The sequence below is a fragment of the Ursus americanus genome, chromosome 37 (genome assembly GCF_024610735.1).
Source record: "Ursus americanus isolate L20-20 chromosome 37, mUrsAme1.1.p, whole genome shotgun sequence".
NCBI lineage: Eukaryota > Metazoa > Chordata > Mammalia > Carnivora > Ursidae > Ursus > Ursus americanus.
Window position 1 is genome coordinate 11,156,508 of NC_142163.1, and position 24,991 is coordinate 11,181,498.

The 24,991-nt window shown below is 35.9% G+C and overlaps 1 protein-coding gene and 1 pseudogene across 8 annotated transcripts in view; one reads left to right on the top strand and one right to left on the bottom strand.

The window, feature by feature from the left end:
* Positions 1 to 24,991, top strand: part of LOC123789893 (ubiquitin carboxyl-terminal hydrolase 9X-like) — a 155,263-nt gene that overhangs the window by 83,340 nt on the left and 46,932 nt on the right. For all 8 annotated transcript variants that reach the window (XM_087859321.1, XM_087859327.1, XM_087859322.1 and 5 more), the window contains exons 22-26: positions 7,412 to 7,542; positions 7,723 to 8,001; positions 11,294 to 11,419; positions 12,315 to 12,440; positions 12,880 to 13,049. In XM_087859321.1, coding sequence (XP_087715447.1) covers positions 7,412 to 7,542; positions 7,723 to 8,001; positions 11,294 to 11,419; positions 12,315 to 12,440; positions 12,880 to 13,049 — 832 coding nt within the window. The remainder of the gene's footprint in view (positions 1 to 7,411; positions 7,543 to 7,722; positions 8,002 to 11,293; positions 11,420 to 12,314; positions 12,441 to 12,879; positions 13,050 to 24,991) is intronic.
* Positions 17,637 to 21,884, bottom strand: LOC123789895 (mitochondrial import receptor subunit TOM5 homolog pseudogene; annotated as a pseudogene).

Genomic DNA, 24,991 nt, shown 5'->3' on the forward strand with positions numbered 1-24,991 from the left:
TCATGTCCTGCAAAACCCTGTATATGTTATTATTACTGAGGTAATTGCAGAATTCAGAAAAGTGGGAAGTACAGTACAAAGAACTTTTTTTTTAAGCTGTATCAGAGTAATTTATTGATTTGATGTTTTTATCATCGCCCACAACAATCATGTGTGTTCCCTTCAAATGATGGCATTCTATATAACATCTAAATCAGAAATTAACAGTGAACATATTTCTGCCATCGAACTGATCCCACTCAAGTTTCACTTCTTTTCATGTTTTCACCAGTTTCTCCAGTAATGTCTTTAGCAAAGAGTTTAGATTTTTTTTTTTTTAAACGGCCAGATAATATTTTTGGCTTTGTGGGTCAAGAGGCATAAAGAAGGATATTATGGGGGCGCCTGGGTAGCACAGTCGTTGAGTGTCTGCCTTTGGCTCAGGGCGTGATCCCGGGGTCCTGGGATCGAGCCCCGCATCGGGCTCCACGCTCTGCTGGGAGCCTGCTTCTTCCTCCCCACTCCCCCTGCTTGTGTTCCCTCTCTTCGCTGCCTGTCTCTCTCTCTGTCAAATAAATAAATAAAATCTTTAACAAAAAAAAAAAGGATATTATGTAGGAGCTTAAGTAATGAGGGAAAAAACAAATTTCCACAAATTTTTTCTTTTTTTAATAGATTTTTATTGTTTGACAGAGAGAGCACAGCAGGGGGAGCAGTGGAGGAAGAAGCAGACTCCCCACTGAGCAGGGATCCTGATGTCAGACTCCATCCCAGGACCCTGGGATCCTCACCTGAGCCAAAGGCAGATGTTTAACCAACTAAACCACCCAGCCACCCCCCCCAAACTTATTATTAGCAAAATTCTAACACTAAAAATAATAGAGTGCAATTTTTTAAAATACTGTTGTGCTTGTGAGAATAATGGAATTTTTGGTGGGGGGTATGACTTTATCTAAGGGGGCTCAAAAGCTTGTTTCCTTTCAGAATAGTTGCAAGTAATTATCTGTTATTGCTGATCTATAAAACATAAGTTTTATATATTTTATCTTTGATGTGGTTTTTCCACAAACAGGTACTACTGGTTATCATTCCATGAATAGTGCATGAAAGGAATTTATAGAATTCTCTTCATCCTTTTCTCAGTATACTTTAATATTTGACTTTTAGTATGTCAGTACATTGGAGATTAATTGCCTTGAAATTTAGGCTAGGTAGAAGCTCCTCACTTACACAGTTAAATGTATTTTTAAAAAACTGAGTTTTCTTTACACTTTCATCTGGGTTTGAAAAATGCTACATATTTATAGCTGATATATTTTCCAAACTCTGAGTTTAAAATTTTCTATACAGTTTGTATAGAAATGCATATCTAGGGGCGCCTGGGTGGCTCCGCCATTGAGTGTCTGCCTTTGGCTCAGGTCATGATCTCGGCCTTCTGGGGTCGAGTCCCACATCAGGCTTCCTGCTTGGTGGGAAGCCTGCTTCTCCCTCTCACATTCCCCTTGCTTGTGTTCCCTCTCTTGCTGTCTCTCTCTGTCAAATAAATAAATAAAATCTTAGAAGAAAAAAAAAGAAGTGCATATCTCAACTTATGTTTTTTTTTGTTTTTTTTTTTTTTTAAGATTATTTATTTATTTATTTGACAGAGGTACACAGCCAGCGAGAGAGGGAACACAAGCAGGGGGAGTGGGAGAGGAAGAAGCAGGCTCCCAGCGGAGGAGCCCGATGTGGGATTCGATCCCAGAACGCCGGGATCACGCCCTGAGCTGAAGGCAGCTGCCTAAAGACTGCGCTACCCAGGCGCCCTCACCTTATGTTTTAACTTTGATAGCAATGGGAAATGGGTAGTCCTTGACATTACTTAATGAATTAAACAGTGTTGGCATCTAAATGACTTTACTGCACTGTTTTTTATTTAAAGCATTGTTTTTGCTTTATGATTTATTAAGAAATGTCAAGTCTACAGCAAAAGCTAAATTTCTACACTTTGAGTGTTTGGTTACAGTAGTTGTGAAACTCTCTTCTTTAAAAGAAATTTTATTTTCAACCCTGTGCTTTAAAAATCAGAGTTTAAGCTTTATTACTGCTAACCCATTGAACTATCATGGAGTAGGATGGCAAGTTCCAACAGAAAGTCCTAGAACTGATGATAAATCCGTAAAGGTGAATGGTTTACTATTGGCACTGCTGTTGTAATAACACATTATAAATTCACATGTTTTCCACAGAATACTGGCTGATGAATAATACAATGAATGAATGCCCAGGGGCTTTAAACACATAACATTTCCATACACTATGTAAATATTTCCTCTTCAATCTTTTTGTGTTCCAAACATAACATTTACAGTGAGTTGTAACACAGTCCACCAGATTGCACTAAATTAATGTTTTCTCAGCTTCTTTGAAAATATTTTCATCTGTCGTTTCATGCAGCCTGTTAATTTTTTTAAGGTCTTTCTTTCCCTCCCTTCCTCCCTCCTTCCTTCCTCCCTCTTTCTCTTTCTTTCTTCCCTTCTTTCCTTCTTTCCTCCCTCCCTCCCTCCCTTCCTTTGAGAGACAGAGAAAAAGCATGAGCAGGAGGAGAGGCAGAAGGAGAAGCAGACTCCCCTCTGAGCAGGGAGCCAGATACCTGGCTCAGTCCCCCAACCCTGGGATCATGACCTGAGCTGAAGGCAGACGCTTAACTAACTGAGCCACCCAGGTGCCCTGCAGACTGTTATTCTTAATTCATGGCCTGAAAAGTTGACATTGACTTAGCCTAAACAACTACTGAGCCACTTTGATATCTGTCAGCTCATCATGGGCTAAACAAAAATATTCAAATTCATCTGCATTGCTTTTGTTCTGTTTTATTATTGTGGTAAAATATAAATGACATAAAATTTACTCTGACTATAATTCAGTAGCATTAATTATGTGCACAATTCTTTCTGTACCTATGCCTCTGTCACCACTATTCCCAGTGCCTTGTTTTCAGTTGACTTTTAACATTATTTCTTATGCTCTCAACTCTGAAGGAGTTTTTCTTGTTAAAGACATTTATTTTCTCTGGACACAGTTCTGTGGCTGCTGCACTCAACCATGGTTTAATGACCTCAACAGAGTTAAATGGCATTTATATCTTAGCCAGCAAATGAACTTATTTTTGGGCTCCTTCTGGAATCAGCCATTTACTGGAAGTTTCTTGTAGTGTAAAATGGTATTTAGAAGCTAAGATATGGTTGCAAGTATTAATTGCTGTTCATTGCTCTTCCTATATCCTCGAAATAAACAAGAGTAGAAATTTTATGTGACTTACATAAAGCCACAACAGTACCTCCAGTTGCAATCTAATCTACAGTCTTTCTTATGCTTTCTTCTTGTCAGTATTTTAGACTTACTTACCTGACGGTGACAAGCCTTCTTTGACATTACCTATGTATGTGCGCTTATTTGATTAATCCTGTAATGAACCAATCCCTTGTCTCTGTTACCACCCTTTTCCATATACTCTGCCTTCATAAACCTATGTTCCAATTCTTCAGGCCAGGCTGTTCTTCCACATAAAATTGAAGCAGGTATCTTTGTATATTAGATCTTGTTTTGGATATATATTAAATGTTCTAGAAATGATAGAAGAGTAATCACTACCTAGATAGCTTTGAGGTAAGGCATTTGGTTGGAAGTAAAGCTCTGAAATAGAATAGACTTTCAAAAGTAGACATACGAGGAGGTAGAACCTATTGAGGACTAAGGCACTGTAAGACTGGGAATAATTGTTTACATTTTTTTCTTCTCTGTAAGACTGGGGATAGTTGTTTACTTTTAATGTTTTCTTCTGCCTTTTTTTTTGTTTGTTTAACTCCATTTTATTTAATTTGATATAGATTTGACACACAATGTTACTTTCAGGCATACAGTGTAGTGATTCAACAACTATACGTATACTGTCCTCACCAAAAGTACCTACCATCTGTCATCATACAACAGTATTTCAGTCCCATTGACTAATGTATATATTTCCTATGTTGTAACTTTTATTTGGGTGATTTATTCATTTCATACCTGAAATGGTATTTATTCATTTCATACCTGAACCGTAACTGAAAACCTGCTTCTCCCAATCCCCTTTACGAATTTTGCCCATGTCCTACCCCTCCTTTTTCCTTCCCCTCCCCCTCTAACCATCAGTTTGTTCTCTGTACTTATAGATCTGTTTCTGCTTTTTTTGTTGTTTGTTCTGTTCATTTGTTCTTTTAGGTTCTATATGTAAGTGAAATCATATGCTGTTTTCTTTCTCTGACTGACATTTCATTTAGCATTATATGCCCTATAATCATCCATGTTACCACAAATGGCAAGATCTTTTATGTTCTTTTTATGGCTGAGCGATACTCCGTTGTATATATACACCACTTCTTTATCCATGCATCCATCATTGGACACTTGACTGCTTCCAAATGTTGGCTATTGTAGATAATACTGCAATAAACATATGAGTGCACATATCTTTTCGAATTAGTGTTTTCATTTTCGTTTGGTAAATACTCAGTAGTAGAATTATTGTATCATATGATATTTCTATCTCCATACCTTTATGTAGTGGTTACATCAGTTTACGTTCCCACCACGGGTCATGAGGGTTCCTTTTTTCACATTAATTGCCAACACTTAGTTTTTGTCTTTTTGATTCTAGCATTTCTGATAGGTGTAAGATCTTGATTTGCTTTCCCCTGATGATACTCAGTATCTTCATGTGTAATAGTATACTGACAGTATTTCCCTGTTTGCCAGTTGAATGTGAGGTCATTCATATAGGCAGTAAGTTGTAGAACAGGCTATAGTCATTTTTCTTACACTGTTATTGGTAGGGTTTTTCCTTATTTTCTTTTCCTACATTGTGTTATTTTTTTTCTAAGTAGACAGTGGTTTTATTACTTAATTATGTAGACAAATTTATGTAACCAGGGCAGAGACTATGGATGACTTATATTTCCAATTTGGGGTGGCGGGACTTTTTGGTCTTATAATATTGAGTCTACTGGTGATTACAGCAGTTCTCAGTAAGATTGTTAAAATTGTGATGCCTGGGTGGCTCAGTCCATTAAGCGTCTACCTTCAGCTCAAGTCATGATCTCAGGTCCTGGGAGCGAGCCCCACATCAGGCTCCCTGCTTCGCCCTTTCTCTCTGCCACTCCCTCTGCTCGCGCTCTATCCCTGACAAATAAAATCTTAAAAAAAAATCAGAATTTAGCATCCTTAAGATGCTTTTGAAAACCAACATGTCTCTTTATCAAATTGTAGAGGTCCTTAGGAAGATCAGGAGGAGGTCCTCTGGACTTAAGTTTTTATTGTCTGTTTACAAAATATGCTTGTGCAACACTGTGGGAGACTCTCAGGATCACACTGATTTGTGAAAGAGTCGGTCCCTTCTGGGCCAGTTTATGGACCTGCTCCTTCACATAGTCAGACCTCAATTTCAATTAAGCCACCAGGAGTATGCATGGTACCCATGGCGGTGGTGGTAGGCAAAGAAAAGAGCAGTTTCTTCTTTTCCATTAAAAATAATATTTTTTTTAATCTTTTTTGTCCTGTTATAAAACCCACTGTTTATGTTGCAGTAATTTTAGAGCTATATAGGATGATACAAAGAACTTCCAGGGATGCCTGGGTGGCTTAGTTGGTTAAATGTCTGCCTTTGGCTCAGGTCATGGTCTCAGGGTCCTGGGATCGAGCCCCACGTCAGGATCTCAGCTCCGCAGAGAACCTGCTTCTCTCTCCCTGCTGCTCTTACTCACTCACTCACCATCTCTCTCAAATAAATAAATAAAATCTTAAAAAAAAAAAAAAAAACGAATTTCCAAATACTCTTCTGTATTCAGTAACAGTTAACATTTTGGTACATTGGCTGTATCATTCTTTATGTAATTTTTCTAACTTCCTGAGAGAAAGTTACAGACACCTACAGCTTTTTACATAAACATCTCAGTGTGTGTTTCCTAAGCACAAGAACATTGTCTTATATAACCTGCTCTTCACAGCTACTGGCAACCACATTCTACTTTGTTTGAGTTTGACTTCTGTAGATAACCCCATATAAGGGGATTCATACACTAGTTGTCTTTATATGACTGGCTTATTTCACTTAGCATTAAAGATATGTTCATTCATGTGGTAGTGTTGTCAGAATTGAATTTCTTTTTAGGGCTGAATGTATGTATATTTCAGTGTATGTGTATCACAGTTTTGTCTTCTATTCATCTGCTAGTAGACACTTAGTTTGTGTCCACTGTTATAAATAATGCGGCTGTGAACATTTGTGTACTAGTTTTTTTTCGGGGAGAAAATTTGCTGGATGATTTAGTAACTCCATGTTTAACATATTGGGGAACTGCCAAACTGTTTTCCAAAGTGGTGGCACCATTCCTGGTCCCACAAGTAAAGTATAAGGGACCCAGTTTTTCCATGTTTCACTGATAACTAATACTGTTTTTCAATTTATGTCATGTTAGTTGTGGTAAAGGATCATCTTACTGAGGTTTTCATTTGCATTTCGGTGATGACTAATGGTGTTAAGTGTTTCTTCATGGACTTCCAGCCATTTGTGTGTCTTTGGAGAAATGTCTTTTATAGCCTTTGCTTACTTTTGAAGTGTTGTTTTTTTTTTAATTGAATTTTAAATGTTATGGTACATTCAGATATAAGTCCCTTAAACAACTTAAAAATGTTCTTTCCCATCTTGTGCATTTTCTTTTTATTTTCTAGTAGTATACTTTTATGCACGAAAGATTAATTTTGATATAGTCCCATTAATCTGTTTTTCCTCTTGCCACTTGTATTTTTAGCATCATATGTAAGAAATTATTGTATAATCTAAGATCTTTTGAGAGGGGATCATCTTTTTAGTTTTATCTCTTCATTTTTTGTAAGTCTTACATCTTTATACAAAAGGAAAATGCAAAACTTTTTTACTGTTAGATATACATTAGGAAAGTTGTTTCTTTTAAATGGTACCTCAGTTTTCTTTGAAAAAGCAAAAACAAATTGTTCATCATATGGAGCAAATAATTGAGAACTTAATGGCAGGAGCTTGTGTTGTTTATGTTTCTGGAACAACTAACTCCTCAGTGTTGTGTGGTTTGGGAGGGGGGGTTGGTTTTTGTGTTGTGGGTTTTTTTCTGTCTCCATTGGGTAAAGTAGGAATAGTTGATTTGAGGTCTCTGGATAGGAAACTGTTCCTTTCATGTTTTGGGTTGACTGTTAAAGAACCCTGATTGATCATTAACTAGACCAGGTCTGGTTATATTTTAAAAGTTCATCTTAGAACTCAGCCTAAATGATACTTATTGATGATGTTTTATAATTAAGATCATACTCGTTAGTATAGTAAATTTGAAATATTAACATATGAATTACATTTTACTTTAATCCATTTGTGTTTTCTTTGCAGATAGCACAACAGTAGAAAAATTAAGAGCTATCTGTTTGGATCATGCAAAACTTGGAGAAAATAACCTCGGACCATCTCTTGAATCACTTTTCTTTGGTCCTTCTGCGTCCCGAGTGCTATACCTAACAGAGGTTCATTTTATTCTTTTTCAAAACTAATGTTTACATCATATGGTAATATAAAGAACATGCATAAGAATGTAATCTTGTGAAATATTTAATAATTTTTTAGTATTGATGATAAGGGAAATAGAAGTTATAAATTATTGTTTTAACATCTTTTTACACAGAACCCTTCCCTTTTTTTTCTAGGTTGTTTATGCCTTGTTAATGCCTGCTAGTGCACCCTTGGCAGATGATTCCTCTGACTTTCAGTATCACTTCTTGAAAAGTGGTGGCTTACCTCTTGTACTGAGTATGTTAACAAGAAATAACTTCCTGCCAGATACAGATACAGAAACTCGAAGGGGTGCTTATTTCAATGGTCTTAAGATAGCCAAACTCTTGTTAACTGCCATAGGCTATGGCCATGTTCGAGCTGTAGCAGAAGCTTGTCAGCCAGTCATAGAAGGTGCAGATGCCATAACACCGGTAATAAAACTTTTTAAATCATTAATAAGCTTTATGGTTAACATTTAATTTTTAAACTTTAAACTGCTTAGTGATCCTTAAGTACAGAATATAAGTTCAGTTCAATGTATTAAGTTGTATTTGTATTGAAATGTAAATACTCTCTAGTGATCTCATAGGACGCCTTGTTACCCTTAATTTTTTGAGTTTCAGTTGTTTAAGTCTCAGAAACTCACCTGAACCTTCTATTAAGTGATACCTGAAAGATGTATAAAGACAGGTGGTTATAAAAGGAAAAGATTTAATTGTTGTATTGACCATCTCTTCTCCCACTATGACAAACATAACCACCATAATTGACAAAAACTCTTCTCTGCCGCAGTATCATCCTGATGAACATCGCTGAATGTTCTCAGGACACACTGACATCTTCCTGATGACATCATTATGTTGCCTCTTGTTTCTCACTTTGATATTTAAAGGATGTTCAGTACACTGTTTGTGCTGCTGACTGCTTTGCTTGAGCAGAGCCAACAGCACCATGGCCCAGCCAGATGAGCGCTCTTCGGGCTGCAGCCTCAGCTGAGTGTTACCCCAGAAACCATGCTTGAGCTCTGTACCCACCAGAACACACTTGGTAGATGGAGGAAGCATCTGAGAAGGCGGCTATGGCTGTTACAGGGATTGTGTAAACTTGCTGTTTTGTTTTGTTTCCTACCAGGTGTTGTATGTACGGTGGTTTGTTTCAATGTATTGGAAACTTTTCATTTTATTCAAGAAATTTGTTCCGTGTTAAAAAGCCTTGATTAAAGAGGAAGTTTTTATTAAAAAAAAAAAATGATGCAAGAGTTGAATGTGTCATTCACATCACAATAAATTTTAGCTCATTTATTTATTTTTATTAAATTATTCACTGAAGATAAAGTGCTTTTAAAGATACAGATTTTTTTAGAAATAGATTGGTTTTTCATTGCAGAAATTTGAACAATGACTACACATTTGATATTTAGAATTATCATTAATTACTTTTGATGGGATAATAGTATTGTGGGTTTTGTTTCAAAGAAGAGTCATATGCTAAGGTTTTTTAAATAAAATACAATGTCTGAGTTTTTCTCTAATGTAATTCTGGGGAGGTGTGGTCAGACTGAGAGAGTTGAAATTCAGTGAAAAAATCTGATATTTTGATGATTATAGAAGCTAGATAATGGGTTGTTTAGGGTAATTCATATTCTACTTTTTTTTCTTTCTCTCTACTTTTATATAATTTTCTAGTTTTCTATTAATAAAAAGGTTAAAAGGAAAATGTGGGTTTTTTTTACCACATTTAAATTTAAATATTATGGTTTTTTTACCACAATAAAATTTTAAGATTTTTTTTATTTATTTGAGGGAGTGTGAGAATGAGAGAGAGAGAACACAAGTGGGGTTAAGGGCAGAGGGAGAAGCAGACTGCCTGCTGTGCAGGGAGCCTGTTGTGGGGCTCAGTCCCAGGACTCAGAGATCATGACCTAAGTCAAAGACAGACACTTAACCAACTAAGCCACCCAGGCATCCCGGCAGATTTTAAAAAGAAAATTAAAATGCTCTATTTTTACTCCCAAGTTTAATGTTTCATATTGTGGGTATGCATGTTTAATGGTCAGATATGTCGAGTTCTTCTGTGCTGATCACCATGTTGTATCATTTAATCTTCAATATTAGACCTATTTGATGGATGACTCTTACTACTTCCTATTTTGTAAGTGAAAATTAAGGTCTAAAGAGATGAACTATTTGGGCTCAGTAATAAAATGATCTGAGAGTCCCACTCTGTGAAGAGGCAGGCTGACTCTAAAACTATACTTTCAACCAGTTGTGGTTTTTGTTTGAAATTTCTTTTTAGTAGCACCAGGCAATTGGACCTCCAAGCGTTTATTGAAATATTTAAGTAATTAATAGGTATATACAATAAATAATACATTAAGTAAAAATAAACTGATTTGATTTGAGGTTAGAGAAAAACTGGAAGTATTTTACCTGGTCATTCTGCTTTGGCCCCCTTTGTGTGTATAGAAATCCTTTGAATTACTTAAAATACCTCTTTTTTTTTTTTTTAAGATTTTATTTATTTATTTGATAGATAGCCAGCAAGAGAGGGAACACAAGCAGGGGGAGTGGGAGAGGAAGAAGCAGGCTCCCAGTGGAGGAGCCTGATGTGGGGCTTGATTCCAGAACGCTGGGATCACACCCTGAACTGAAGGCAGATGCTTAACGACCGAGCCACCCAGGCGCCCCTAAAATACCTCTTTTTAAAAATATATACAGAGGGTTTTTTTGAGAGAGAGAGAGCAAGGAAGGGTGGGGGAGAGGCAGCAGGAGAGGGAGAGAGTCTCAGGCAGACTACATGCCCAGCACAGAGCCCAGTGAAGGTCTTGACCTTAAAATCCAGAGATCATGAATTGAGGAATTGAGCCAAAATCACTTAACCGACTGAGTCAACCAGGTGCCCCTAAAAATTTCTTAATAAAACTTTACTGTGAAAGAGAGTAGATAGAGGGGCTCCTGGGTGGCTCAGTCGTTAAGCGTCTGCCTTGGGCTCAGGGCGTGATCCCGGCGTTATGGAATCGAGCCCCACATCAGGCTCTTCTGCTATAAGCCTGCTTCTTTCTCTCCCACTCCCCCTGCTTGTGTTCCTTCTCTCGCTGGCTGTCTCTGTCAAATAAATAAATAAAATCTTTAAAAAAAAAAAAAGTAGATAGAATGGAGTGACAAAGATATAGAAATTTTAGCATGTTAGGGTGGAGAAGCATTAGTGTACACATAGCAGAAGTACCTTTGAATAAAATGAGGGAACATCTTAAAGACTGAAAGGGGAAGAGTTATAAATTTAAAGATTAGAGGATGAGAAATTGAAGGTGTATTTACCTGGTACCCTCATTTTTCTTTGTGATATCATGACAGGAATAGCCAGGAGGGCTGGGGAAAGAATTTATGTGGAAACATGTAAAGAAATTGTTGAAAGCTGTGTCATTTCTCTTCTGCAATGGAAAGTGAACTCAGTTGTAGAAACAATTTTAAATTAATCTGAAAGTGGAGTTTGCAGTAGAGTATTGTCACTCCAAAAGATAACTAAGAGAAGTCTAAGTGTTGGCGATCTGAAATGCTTTTTCTGCAGATCACCATAAATCGTACAGTGGATATGTGGAAGAATTACATCCTAAAAGAGTGGTGATGGGTGAGGAACTGAGGGTTAAGCTAATATGTACAAATTTTTGAAAATGTGCTTATGTATAAAATTTTTCCTTCCAAGTAAAAATGTTAACTTTTACAGATTAACCAAGTTACTCATGATCAAGCAGTGGTGCTACAAAATGCCCTTCAGATTATTCCTAATCCATCATCTGAGTGCATGCTTAGAAATATATCCATACGTCTTGCCCAGCAAATATCTAATGAGGTTAGTATCAAACTGAAATCTCGGAGTCTGGGATGGTTTATTTTTTATTATTCTTGATATAGTATCTAGTTACTGATAAATAAATGAAGATTATCACAATCTAGGGCTAAATAGAAATTCTGAGACCATAAGCCTCTTTTATTTCGGCCTAAGTTTCATAAAATTCTTTTTAATGTTATTGGTCAATATTCATACTTTAGAAAATACTTTCCAAACAGGATTCTTGAGGTATAATTTATATTGCATGAACTAGATGAAAGTAAAGCATATGGTGAGTTTAAAGTAGTGGTATAGTCAAGAAAACATTTTCGTCAACCCAGAAGTTTCCTGCTCCTGGCTCTAGGCAACCACTGCTCTGCTTTTTGTCATTATAGAGTTAATCTGTTTCTTAAATTTTGCACAAATGGGATCGTATTCTGTACTCTTTTATGTCAAAATTATTGTGGTCAGCATGATTTTAAAATTTTTCAGTCATTTGTGTGTTGTGGTTTATTCTATTTTGAGTGGTACTGTATTTTATGGTCATCCTGAATGTTCTGTTCATAGACATTAGGATTATTTCTAGTTTTTCACTATTGGGAATAAAACTATTTATTTTGATAATTAACCAAATCACACATGCTTTGGTTGGCTGATTTTTTTTCTTACCAATGTAAACACATATGAATTGAATGTGAATTTAAATGTGTTTTACTTCATGTGCATATATTTTATGACTTGACATGAGAATTTTTTTTAAAAAAGGGACAATGGCTACTTTAGATATTAAAGACAGTGCAGAGCATATTTGTGTTAACAGCCATTTATACTTCTATGACAAAGAGAGAAGTGTTTTGTTTTCTGACAACTTCACTTGATATTTTGTCAGCATTTTTAAGTTTTTGTTTTCTTTCAGGCTTCAAGATATATGCCTGATACTTGTGTAATCAAAGCTATACAGAAAATCATCTGGGCATCAGGATGCGGGGCATTAGATTTGGTATTTAGCCCAAATGAAGAAATCACAAAAATTTATGAGATGGTAAGAATTATTACAAAACTGTGTTCCTTTTATATAGAAGTTAATCATGCACTAAATTTTCATTGATCTCTGCCATCTTTTAAAGACCAAGTCCTTTCCATCTATTAGGGGGTCTTTCTGTTTTTTTATTTATCTGATAGAGCACACACATGCACAGACACATGCAAGCAGGGGAGAGGGGCAGAAGAAGAGGGAGAAGCACTCTCTCTGCTGAGCAGGGAGGCTGATGCAGGACTCAGTTGCAGGACCTTGGGATCATGACTTGGGACGAAGAGGGACACTTAACCCACTGAGGCACCTAGGCACTCCTGTATCTGTTAGTTTAAAGTAAACTTAACAGCTGCAATTAAGTTGACAATATATAGTTTTACTTGGAAAATAAAACACTTCAATGTATCTTAAATTAATGAGTAATTTATTCTTGATTCTAACTTTACAGACCCCCAGTGCAAGCAGTGAGCCAGACATGGAGGATGAACAGGTTTGCTGTGAAGCATTGGAAGTGATGACATTATGTTTTGCTCTGATTCCAACAGCCTTGGATGCACTTAGTAAAGAAAAAGCCTGGCAGACATTTATCATTGACTTATTACTGCACTGTCCCAGCAAGTAAGTGATTTTTTTTTTAATCTAGAAAAAGGCCGACCTTATTCTTCTAAGCAGAAAGGAATTAGTTTTGATCATAATTTATCTCAGGTCAAATAAGGAAGCTTTTTGGTTGTCTGCATAGTACTTTAATATTTAGGAAACTTGTACTTAACATGTTACGCTTAACCTCAATGGACAATTCAGTGGCCTCAAGAACTTTAATAAAGTGTCATGCAGTTATCACCACTATTTCCTAAATTTTTCATTATCCAGACAAACTTTTTTAAATGAAATTCCTGTTTTCCAAACCTTCCATCTCCTTGTTAACTCTATATACCATCTATATACCATCTCTGTGAACTTGCCTATTATAAGTAACTCACATAAAATAAAAGGAATCACACAGTATTAGTCCTTTTGTGCTTGCATTGTTTCATATTAGCATTATGTTCTCAAAGTTCATCCGTGTTATAGCATATTTCAGAATTTCCCTCCTTTTTAAAGCTGAATGATCCATTGTCTGTATATACCATGTTTTTGCTTATACAGTTCATCTGTTGATGGATACTCCACTCTTGGGTATTGTAACTACTGCTGTTACGGTAATGGATTGTGAACCCGCGTATCTGGGTTTGAGTTCTTTGGGTTCTCAGTTCTTTTGAGAATGTGCCTTGAAAATTAATACTACTTGGTAATTCTATGTTAAACTTTTTGAGGGTCCACAAAACTGGGTTACACAGTGGCTTATTGTATTATATTGCCACAAGCAATTTATTAGAGGTTCCAGTTTCTCTATATCCTCTCCCTTGCTTCTTATTTTTTACCTTTTTTTAAGATAGTAGCCCTCCCTGGGGATGTTACATGAAATTTTATGATGGTTTAGATTATTTCTGTAAGTGGTGTTGAACATTTTTTCATGTGCTAATGCTATGTCTAGTGTGGAGAAATATCTTTTTAAATCCATTTTTACAGGAGACTGGATGGCCCAGTTGAGAGTCTACCTTCGGATCAGGTCATGATCTCAGGGTCCTGGGATCAAGCCCCATGTTGCAGGGAGCCTGCTTCTCCGTCTCCCCTCTCCCCACCCCCCACCCCCATGCTCACACACTCTCTCTCTCTCTTAAATGAATAAATAAAATCTTTTAAATAAGTAAATCCATTTTGAAACTGGATTGTTTATATGAATTTTAGGATAGGTTTTTCCCCTTTCAGCAGTAAACACCATATGAATTTTGGAAGAGATTACATTAAATCTGTTAATTGATTTGGTAGCATTGAGATCTTAATATAAAGTCTTTTCAGTACATCAGCCCATGTTGTCTTTATTATTTAGGTCTTCCATTTCTTTCAACACAGTTGCTCCTTCTTAGTTATGTTTATTTAATCTTGAGTGTTCGTCCTTTTTCCTGCTATTGTAGGTAGTATTTTTTTCCTAACTAATTTCTTAATTGTTTTCTTTCTTGATTATTCATTGCTACTACATAGAAATACAAGTAATTTTTCTGTATTGATTTTATAATTCACAGTTTTACTGAATTCAGTTTCTTTATGAATTCTTTAAGATTTTATCAGTATATGATATCATGTCTTTTACAAATAGTTTTGCTTCCATCTTGCCAATTTTTATGTGTTCATTTGCCTTTTCTTTGCTTTATGCTCTTCTATATTGAGCAGAAGAGGTAATAACAGACATCCTTATCTTGTTCCTGATACAGAGAGAATGCTTTTAGTCGTTCATCATTGAGTATGATATTAAGTCAAAGCTTTTCATATGGGATCTTTATCCTGTCGAGATTTTCTTTATATTCTATGCTCATTAAGTGTTTTTATCATGAAAAGGTTGGAATTTATTTAGGTTTTTTCCTGAATCATTTGAGGTGGTAGCAGAGTTTTTTCCTTGTATTCCTTGTGATATGTCAAAAATTGCTTGGGCTTTTTTAAGATTTTTAAGAAATTTTTTTTAAGATTTTTAAGATTTTTTTTTTTTAAGATTTTTTAAGATTTTATTTATTTATTTGACACAGAGAGAGAGATAGAAAGCACAAGCAGGGGAAGCGGCAGAGAGGGAGAGGGAGAAGCAGGCTCCCTGCTAAGCAAGAACCCTGACACAGAGGATCACAGAGCTCCATCCCCAGAACCCTGGGACCATGACCTGAACTGAAGGCAGCTGGTCAACCAAATGAGCCACCCAGGCACCATTCAGAAACAGTTTTATTAAAATAAAAATAGATTTATTAAAATAAAATATACAAATTTGTATATTGAAAGTCTTGCTTTATTAGGATAAATCTCACTTGGTCATTGGGTATAATATTTTTAATATTTTAATATTTAATATATTTTTAATATACTTACAAATTTGGTTGCTAATATTTTGTTGAGGAATTTTAATTTTTTTATTATGGTAAAAAATATATAACATTAAATTATCCACTTTAAAGCTGATAGTTATATAATATTTAATATATTTGTATGATTTCATAGAAGCTCTAGAATTATTTCATCTTGCAGAAGTGAAACTGTACTCAGTAAACGCTAATTTGCCTACCCGCAGCATCACTAGTACTGCCCTTTGGCACACACCGTTTTACTCTTTGTTTCTATGATTTTGACTACTTTAGATTCTTTGTATGATTGGAATAATACACTGTTTGTTTTTATATCACTGGGTTAGTTGTTTAGCATGATGTCCTGGAGGTTTTTCCATATTATAGCATGTGACAGGATTTCCCTCCTTTTTAAGGCTGCATAAAATTCCTCTGTATATATTATCAAATATTCTTTATTCATTCATCTGTTGATAGATATTTTTGTTCCTTCCATCTCTTGGCTATGATGAAAAATTCTGTGATGAATGTTGTGCAAACATCTCTTCCAGAGCCTACTTTGAATTCTTTTGCATATATACCCAGAAGTGGGATTCCTGGGTCATAGTTATTTCTATTTTTAGTATTTTGAGGAATCTCAGTACTCTTTTCCATAGTCACTGCACTATTTTACATTCCCCCAACAGTACACAAGGATTCCAGTTTTTCCACATTTGATGCCACCTGTTGTTTTGATAGGAGTCATCCTAATGACTGCAAAGTGACATCTCATTGTGTTTTGATTTGCATTTCACTTATGAGCTCCTTTTCATATGCTTCTTGACCCTTCTGAGAATATTTGTATTTCTGTTCTTAAGGGTGGTTGTCCTTTTCTTATATAGTATCTTTGTCTGACTTTGTTGTCATCATGATTTTGGCATTATGGAATAAATTTCCGTAGTTTCTCCCTTTAAATTGTTCACAAAAAATTACTGATTGGTTTTTTATTGTTTAGTAGTGTTCACCAGTGAACCTTTTTCTGCTCCTAGGCTTTTTTTCTTTTCTTTCCTTTTCTCTTCTTTCCTTTTCTCTTCTTTTCTTTTTTCTTTTCTTTTCTTCTCTTCTCTTTTCTTTCTTTCTTTTTTTTTTTCCATCTTAAGTAGGCTTCTTTCCTCTCCCCTCCTCTACATAGAGCTTGAACTCTTGACCCACAGATCAAGAGTCACATGCTCCACTGACTGAGCCAACCAGGAGCCTCATTCCTAGGCTCTTTTTTGTTGGGGGATGTTTTCTGGTAACTGTTATAGTTCCCTTCCTCGTTATAAATCTGTTCATTGATTTATCATCTAATTTTTAAAATAGCTTCTGCTTACCTTTAATTTAATTTGCTATTCTTTTGGTGCTTTTCTGTCTGAAATTATAATTATTGGAATTGTCACTTCTCTAGCTTTCTTTTAGTATTTGTATAGAATGTCTTCTCTGACATTTTAATCTATGTCTTCAGTATGGGTTCCTTTTAATATATACTAGGCTGTAACATGTTTATATGCTTTGACTACGTATTTTTTACTATATTTAGACCTTTGAGTTTTAATATTATTAATAATGGTATCTTTACATTATTGCCTACCATGTTTCTGCTTGTTTTCAGTTCACTCTCCATGTTCTTGGTTCTTTCTCCTTCACTTTTTTCTGCTTTTTCCTTCTATTTAAGTAAATAGAACTATATAACTTCTTACTAGATTTCCTATACAGACCTTACCTATATTAGTGATTTTTCCCAGAGTTTGTAGATTGGTCACAAGAGCTAAAATTAAGGACGCCTGAGTGGCCCAGTCGGCGTCTTCCTTTGGCTCAGGTCATGATCCCAGGGCCCTGGGATCAAGTGCCAATTCAGGCTCCTTGCTCAGCGGGGAGCCTGCTTCTCCCTCTGCCTGCCATTCCCCCTGCTTATACGCACTCCCTCTCTCTCTGACAAATAAATAAATAAAATCTATTTTTTAAAAAAAGTGCTAAGATTATCACTGGAAAATGACTAGTAGTAAGATTCTTTGATGCATTATAATTTTGAAGAAAATTTCTTTCTGAGAAAGCAAATATGAATCTTTTAATATTGTGTATCTTTTTATTTTTAAAAATTTTCCCCAGCTTTATTGAATGTACATGATAAATAAAAGTATGTATGTAAGATGTACAGTACGATTTTCTTAAATATACATATTGTGACATGATTACTGCAGTCAAGGTAATTAGTATATCCTTTGTTTTACTTAGCTAATGATTGTTTGCATAGGGAGGACACTTAACGATCACCTGTTAGCAGATTTTAAGAACACAGTATGTTATCAAGTATAGTTACCAAATTATACGTTATTTTTCCAACAAAATTTGTTGGAACCCTGGATAACCAGAACTTCGTGCCTTTTACCAACATTTTCCCAGCCATCATTCTACTCTCTGCTTTTAAGAATGTGAGTGTTTTATATTCAACATTTAAATAAGATTATGCAGTATTTATCTTTTTGTGTCTTGACGTCTTAATCCTCCAGGGTCAGCCATGGTATGACAAATGGCAGGACTTCCTTCTTTTTAATAGTTGAACTCTATTGTATTGTATGTGTATATCATTTTTTTTTTTAATCTAGCCATACATCATCAGCAGACACTTAGATTGTTTCCATTTCTTGACTATTATGAATAATGCTGCAATGATCGTGAGAATGGAAATATTTCTTCAAGATACACTGATTGTATTCAGTTGGATATATATCCAGAAATTGGATTGCTGGATGATATGACAGTTTTATTTATAGTGTTGTTAAGGAATCTTCATAATGTTTCCCACAACAGATGTACAGATTTACATTCCCACCAACATTGTGCAAGCATTCTCTTTTATCCACATTGTTGCAATCACTTTTTATCTCTTGGCTTTTTGAAAATGCCATCCTAACAGGAGTGAGATGATAACCTGTTTTGGTTTGATTTGTATTTCTGATGATAAGTCACATTGTTCTTCACACATACCTATTCGCCATTATATATATTCCTTGAAAAAGATGTCTGTTCAGGTCCTTTCTCCTTTTTAGGCAGTTAATTTTTTTGCTGTTGAGCTGCATAAAGTTCCTTGTATTTGGAATATAAATCTCTTACCAGAATTGTAGTTTGCAAATATATTCTGTCATTCTGTAGGTTGCCTTTTCTTCTGTTGATTGTTTTCTTTGCTGTGTAGCTCTTTAGTTTGATGCAGGCCTCTTTATCTATTTTTGCTTTTGTTGACGATTCTTGTGATGTCATACCCAAAAATCAGTTTGTAAGACCCATGTCAAAAGCTTATTCTCAGGGATCCTGGGTGGCTCAGTCAGTTAAATCTCTGTCTTTGGCTCAGGTCACAATCCGGCATTGAGACCTCCATCAGGTTCCTGCCTTGGCGGGGAGCCTGCTTCTCCCTCTATCTCTGCCTGCCATTCCCCGTTTGTGCCCTCCCTCTTGGGCTCTCTCTCTCTCTCTGTCAAATAAATAAGTAAAATCTTTAAAAAAAAAAAAAAAAAAAAAAAAAGCTTTTTCTCTAGTGGCTTTTTTTTTTTTTTCTTTTTTTTTTTTTTTTTTAGATTTTATTTATTTACTTGAGAGAGCGCACAGGCAGGGGGAGTGGCAGAACAATTGGGAGAAGCAGGCTCCCTGCTGAGCCCAGAGCCCAATACAGACCCCATCCCAGGACCCTGACATCATGACCTTGAGCTGAAGGCATACACTTAATCGACTGAGCCAGCAAGGCTCCCCTCTCTGTTTTTTTCTTAAGTTTAAGACTTGAATTCATTTTAAATTGATTTTTATGTATGGTGTGAAATAAGGGTCTTTTTGATTATTACGCATGTGGATTTTCTGTTTCCCCAATACCATTTATTGAAGAAACCTTACTTACTTTCCTTTGGCACCTTTGTCAAATATCAGTTGACCATAAATGGTTGGTTTTATTTCTGAGATATCTGTTCTGTCTGTATGTATATATTTCTGTCTTTATGCAAGTAATATACTGTTGATTACTGTAGCTTTGTAATACAGTTTGAAATCAAGAAGCATGATGCCTCCATCTTTGTTCTTAATCAGGATTAGTTCGGTTATTAGAGGTCTTTTGTGGCACGATATGAATATGCAATTGTTTTTCTGTTTCTGTGAGCATGCCATTAGTATTTTGACAGGGAATGTGTATTGAAGGAGATTTGGTTTCAAATGGCCATTTTAACCATATTAGTACTACTAATCCATCAATATGGGATGTCTTTCTTTAATTTCTTTCATCAGTATTAACAGTTTTCATCATACAAGTCCTACAGCTCTTTAAATTTATTCTAAGCTTATTCTTTTGTTAATATTGTTAACAGGATTGTTTTCTTAATACCAGTGTGGGGAATTTTTAATGGTTCTTTGTGTGTAAGTGAAACAATGAAACTTCTGTATTTTCATTTTGTATTCTGTAATTTTATTCCTAACAGATTTTTTTATTGTTGCATCTTTAGGATTTTCTACTTTTATTATGTCATTTGTAGTCAATTTTACTTCTCTGTATCAATTTTATTTCTTGTCTAAATGCTCTAGAAATAATTTTTACTTCTGTGTTAATAGAAGTGGTGAGAGTGGGTATCCTTGCCTTGTACTAGGTATTAGAGGGAAAGCTTTCAGAGTTTTATTGTTGACTATAATGGTAACTATGGGCTATAAACATTGCATTATATTGAGGTAAGTTCTTTTTATTTGTTTTTTTTTTTTTTAAGATTTTATTTTATTGGACAGAGAGAGAGATACAGCGAGAGGGAACACCAGCAGAGGGAGTGGGAGAGGGGAAAGCAGGCTTCTTGCTGAGCAGGGACCCTGGGATCATGACCTGAGCCAAAGGCAGACGTTTAACAAGTGAGCCACCCAGGCGCCCCTATTTCTTTTAAAGTTTAAATCACAAGTGGATATCTAACTTTATCAAATCATTTCTTTTTATGCATTGAGATGATCATTGTATTATTTTTCCTTTTTGTAAATGTGATGAATGACACTGATTCATTTGTGTATGTTGAACCATCCTCCCAGAAGGTCATGATGTATAATCCTTTTTATGTCCTGTTGAATTTGATTTGTTATCACTGTTTTGGGGATTTTTGCATTGTGTTCATCAGGGTTATTGCCCTGTAGTTTCCTTTTTCTAAAGTGTTTTCAGTTAGCTTTGGTATCAAGATGATGCTGCCCTAATAAAAGCAGTTTGGAAGTGTACCACTTACTCTGTTTTTTTTTTTTTTTTTTTTTAGAACACTTGTAAAAGGATAGGTGTTGGGGCGCCTAGGTGGCTTAGTTGGTTAAGTGTCTGCCTTTGACTCAGATGATAATCTCTGGGTCCTGGGATTGAGCCCCATGCTTCTCCTTCTTCCTGTGCCACTCCCCCAGCTTGTGCTCTCTCACTTACACTCTCTCATAAATAAAATCTTTTTTTTTTTTTTTTTAGGATAGGTATTAAGCACCTGGGTGGCTCAGTTGGTTAAGTGTACAATTCTTGATCTCAGCTCAGGTCATGATATCAGGGTCATCAGATCCAATCCTGCACCAGCCTTCATGCTGAGCATGGAGCCTTCTTATTAACATTCTCTTTCTCAGTCCTCATAGATAGATAGATAGATAGATAGATAGATAGATAGATAGATAGATAGATAGATAGGATGGGGTGCGTTGGCTCAGTCGGTCAGCATCCGACTCTTGATTTCGGCTCAGGTCGACTATATATTTATATATTTATATATAATTACTATATATACTATAATTATTATATCTTCCTATATATTTATATATATTTATAATTATTATATCTTCCTATTGAATTGACCTTTTATCAGTATCTAATATCCTTTTTGGTTTCTCATAACAGTTTTTTACTTAATGCTATTTTTGCTATTCATTTCTGTTCTCTTTTAGTTACATGGAACTTTTGCATAACATCTGCATTCTCTTCACTGTCAAAGTCACTTTCTTGTAGAGAGCATATGGTGGGATCTTGTTTTTTATATATTTTTTTAATCTTACCTTTTTATTGCAGACATAATTCCCTTATAATTAATACTTGATAGAAAATGGAATTTGACATTACTTAGAATTATGTCAACATTCACAGAAGCTGAACATCACAGGCACATGGGTGTACTGTCATTACAAAAGTATGTACTTCCCAGGTACTTTTAAGTTTTAGGTATGAAAGTCAGTTACCAGAGCCAAACTTGTTCTAAACAAGTAGAATTTTTATGTCCATTCAGTCAGAGAGTCTGTCACATCTTTCTGGGCCTATTCATTTGCAGATAGGAACACAAATTGTAACTGGCTTCTAAGCTTATGTCATGTATTCACATGTGATGCCTATCTACATTTGTTATCCAGTTTCTTTAAGATAAAATTGTGGCTTACAGCAGACCTTCATAAATAAGGAAGTTCCATATGGATGAGATTACATCCTCACACATCTTCATTTCATCTCTTCAGGATCCAGCTTCAGTCTGAGGCCCTGGATCCAGAACATCTCAGCTTTGCTTCTCCAGCTTCCAACTCCATGCTCAGTTCTTTTCGGTGCCTAGCTGGTGCCTGCCCTTTATCTTATTTTAATCTATGTATCTACTCAGTGATGGATTAGTTTTGAGTAGCAGATTTAGAGCATTTTAGAATCAACATAATTTTTAAGTGATAGAGTTACTTTTGCCGTTTTGTTAATTGTTTTTGATGTTTTTTACTTTTTTCCTTCCTCTTTGCTATTCCGCTTTGTGACCTGGTTTTTTTGTAGTGGTACGCTTTCATTTTTTTTTATCTATTGTATATCCATTAGAAATTTTTTCTTTGTTGTCACCATGAGATGAAACATCTTATATCAGTATATTTTAAACTTACATCTTAGGTATTAGACAAAAACTTCACCTTTTTTTTTTCTTGATGTCTCTACCTTCTTGCCAACACTTGCTTTCTGATTTTTTTTTTTAATGGTATCCATTGTTATTGGTGAGATAGTATGTCCTTCTAGGATTGATTTGCATGTCCCTAATGATGAGCATTTTTTCATGTGCTGATTAGCTAGTCATGTATCTTTGTGAGAGAAATGTCTATTCAAGTCTTTTGGCCACTTTTACTCTCTGGCCCTCTGGCCCTCCCACATTTTTTGGTCACAGCCTATACATGTGTATCCATTAACAAATTATTAAAACTATAATGATTTTAAAACTTGCCTTTCGAGGCACCTGAGTGGCTCAGTCAGTTAAGTGTCTTCCTTCTGCTCAGGTCGTAGTCACCAGTCAAGGAATCTAGTCCCCTGCATTGGGCTTCATGCTGGGCAGAGAGCTTGCTTCTCCCTCTCCCTGTGCTGCTCCCCCTGCTTGTGGTCTTTTTCTCTGTGTCAAATAAAAAAATAAAAAAACAAAACAAAACACCCAAAACTTTGGCCTTTTAATTTTAGTATTAGAGGTAATAGTGATTTTTTATGTACCACTATAACAGTATTAGAAGCGGGTGCCTCAGTGGCTCAGTCTGCTTTTGGCTCAGGACATGATCCCAGGGTCTTGGGATCCCTACTTAGCAGGGAGCCTGCTTCTCCCTCTGCCTGCCGCTCCCCCTCTGCTAATGTTCTGTCTCTGGCATGCCCTGTCTCTTTCAAATAAATAAAATCTTTAAAAGAAAAAGAAAAAAAACCCCACAGTATTAAAAGAATATATTGAATTTGACTGTATTTATCATTACCAGTCAGTTTTATGCTTTCTTACATTTTTATGTCACTCATTAACATCTTTCAACGTAAAGAACTACCTTTAACATTTCTTGTAGTGTATGTCTTATGGCGATGAATTCTCTCACCATCGTTTGAGATGTCTTTATAGTCACTTCTGAAATACAGCAGTTTTTCCCTTTCAGCACTTCTAATATTACTTCCATTTTCTACTGGCTTGCCAGGTTCTGCTGATAAAAATGATCTTAAGAGTTTTACAGAGGATTTCTTTTATGTGAAGGGTCATTTTTCTACCTACTATCAAAATTCCCTCTTTCACTTTTAATAATTGGATTATAATGTCTGTGTCTTGATGAAATCTTTTATTGGTCCTGTTTGGGATCTGTGTTTCACAAATCTGGTATCTGTATCCCTCCCAAAATTTGGAAAGTTTTTAGCCATTCTGTCTCACCGTAAGCCCCTTCTTCTGTGACCCCAAAATGTGTTTATTGATGTTTCTTTATACTGTCCCGTAAATCTTGGACTTTTTATCGCTGTTTTTATTTCTTTTTTTTCCTTTAACTGGACAATTTCAAATGACCTGTCTTACACTTCACGTATCCTTTCTTCCATTTCATTCCTGCTATTAAAGCTCTCTGTTGCTTTTTTTTTCACTTCATTGTATTCTTCAGCTGAAGAATTTCTTTTTGGTTCTTTTCAAAGATTTCTGTCTGTTTTCACTCTGCATTTTGTTCACATGTTGTGTTCCTGAGTTCAAACAATTATTTTGAATTCTTTGTTAGGCGGCTTGTAGCTTTTCATTTCTGTGCAGCCAGTTACTTAAAGATTATTTTATTAATTGGTGGTGTCATGCTTCCTTGTTTTCCATGTTTTAATCACTTTGTGTTTTGTGTGCGTTTGAGAGAGCAGTCACCCTTTCTAGACCTTACAGACTGGAAGGACCTTAACCTAGGAGTTAGTGTAAAGGTACTAGATTGGTGGTATGTGGGAGTTCTGCTTCAGAAGAGCATAGCAACACTGACTTCTGAGGAGTTCGGTTCAGCATTAAGAAAGACCTATGTCTTTCCTCAGTAATCAACACAGCAGGTATCAGGTGTCAGGAGCAGTAATTTAGGTCTCTCGGGAAGTACAGAGCATGGCAATAGCTCCTTCTCTGATTGAGACAACAGCTCCAACTCCCACCTTAGGTGAGATTAGCAATTGGCAGCATCTTCTTTACCGGTGGGGGTGCAGTGGCAGCGCCTTCTCCAGGTTCTGCAACTGTAGTGGCTCTTTTTTCCAAGTGCAACATAGATGCTAGGCACATTTTTCAACTGGGCTTGGCATTGGTGAAGGCTTAGTAGTCCTCATTGGCAGAAGTTGCTGTTGTCCAAAGCAGTGACAAGGCTGTCTGGGTTCCTACTCTTCGTTTTCCCCCCATGAGGGAAGATTGCAAAATGAGTGGCTCTGTATTGGCATTGAACTGTACCTTTTCCTCAGGCAGGGATAATGTAGGAAATATGTTTCCTACAGTTTTCTATGTGACTGTTCTTGATTTTTGTGATTCACATGTTTTATATGCTGCAGCCTCCTTATTCAACTCTGGATCTGTCCCAGAAGTATTTTGGTGGATATGTAGTAGTTTATTCATTGATTTTGTTGGAGGAACAAGCATGGAAACCTCCTATCCGTAATTGGCTGATATGGCTTATCTGATTTTAATTGCATTTTATCTGATTCCATTTTTTCTCCCCTTATCAGTTACACTTCTTTAATTACATTTTAAATGCGGTTGCCCTTGAATCTGCAAGAACACTATACAGTTTGAAGAGTGTGGCAAATTCCTTTGAACAGAGAATTTCCAAATTCGCCTCCTTTTCTTTGTACCACTGCTGTCATTCATTTCCCTTGTCCGTACTGAGTAAGTTACTCTTCCCTTC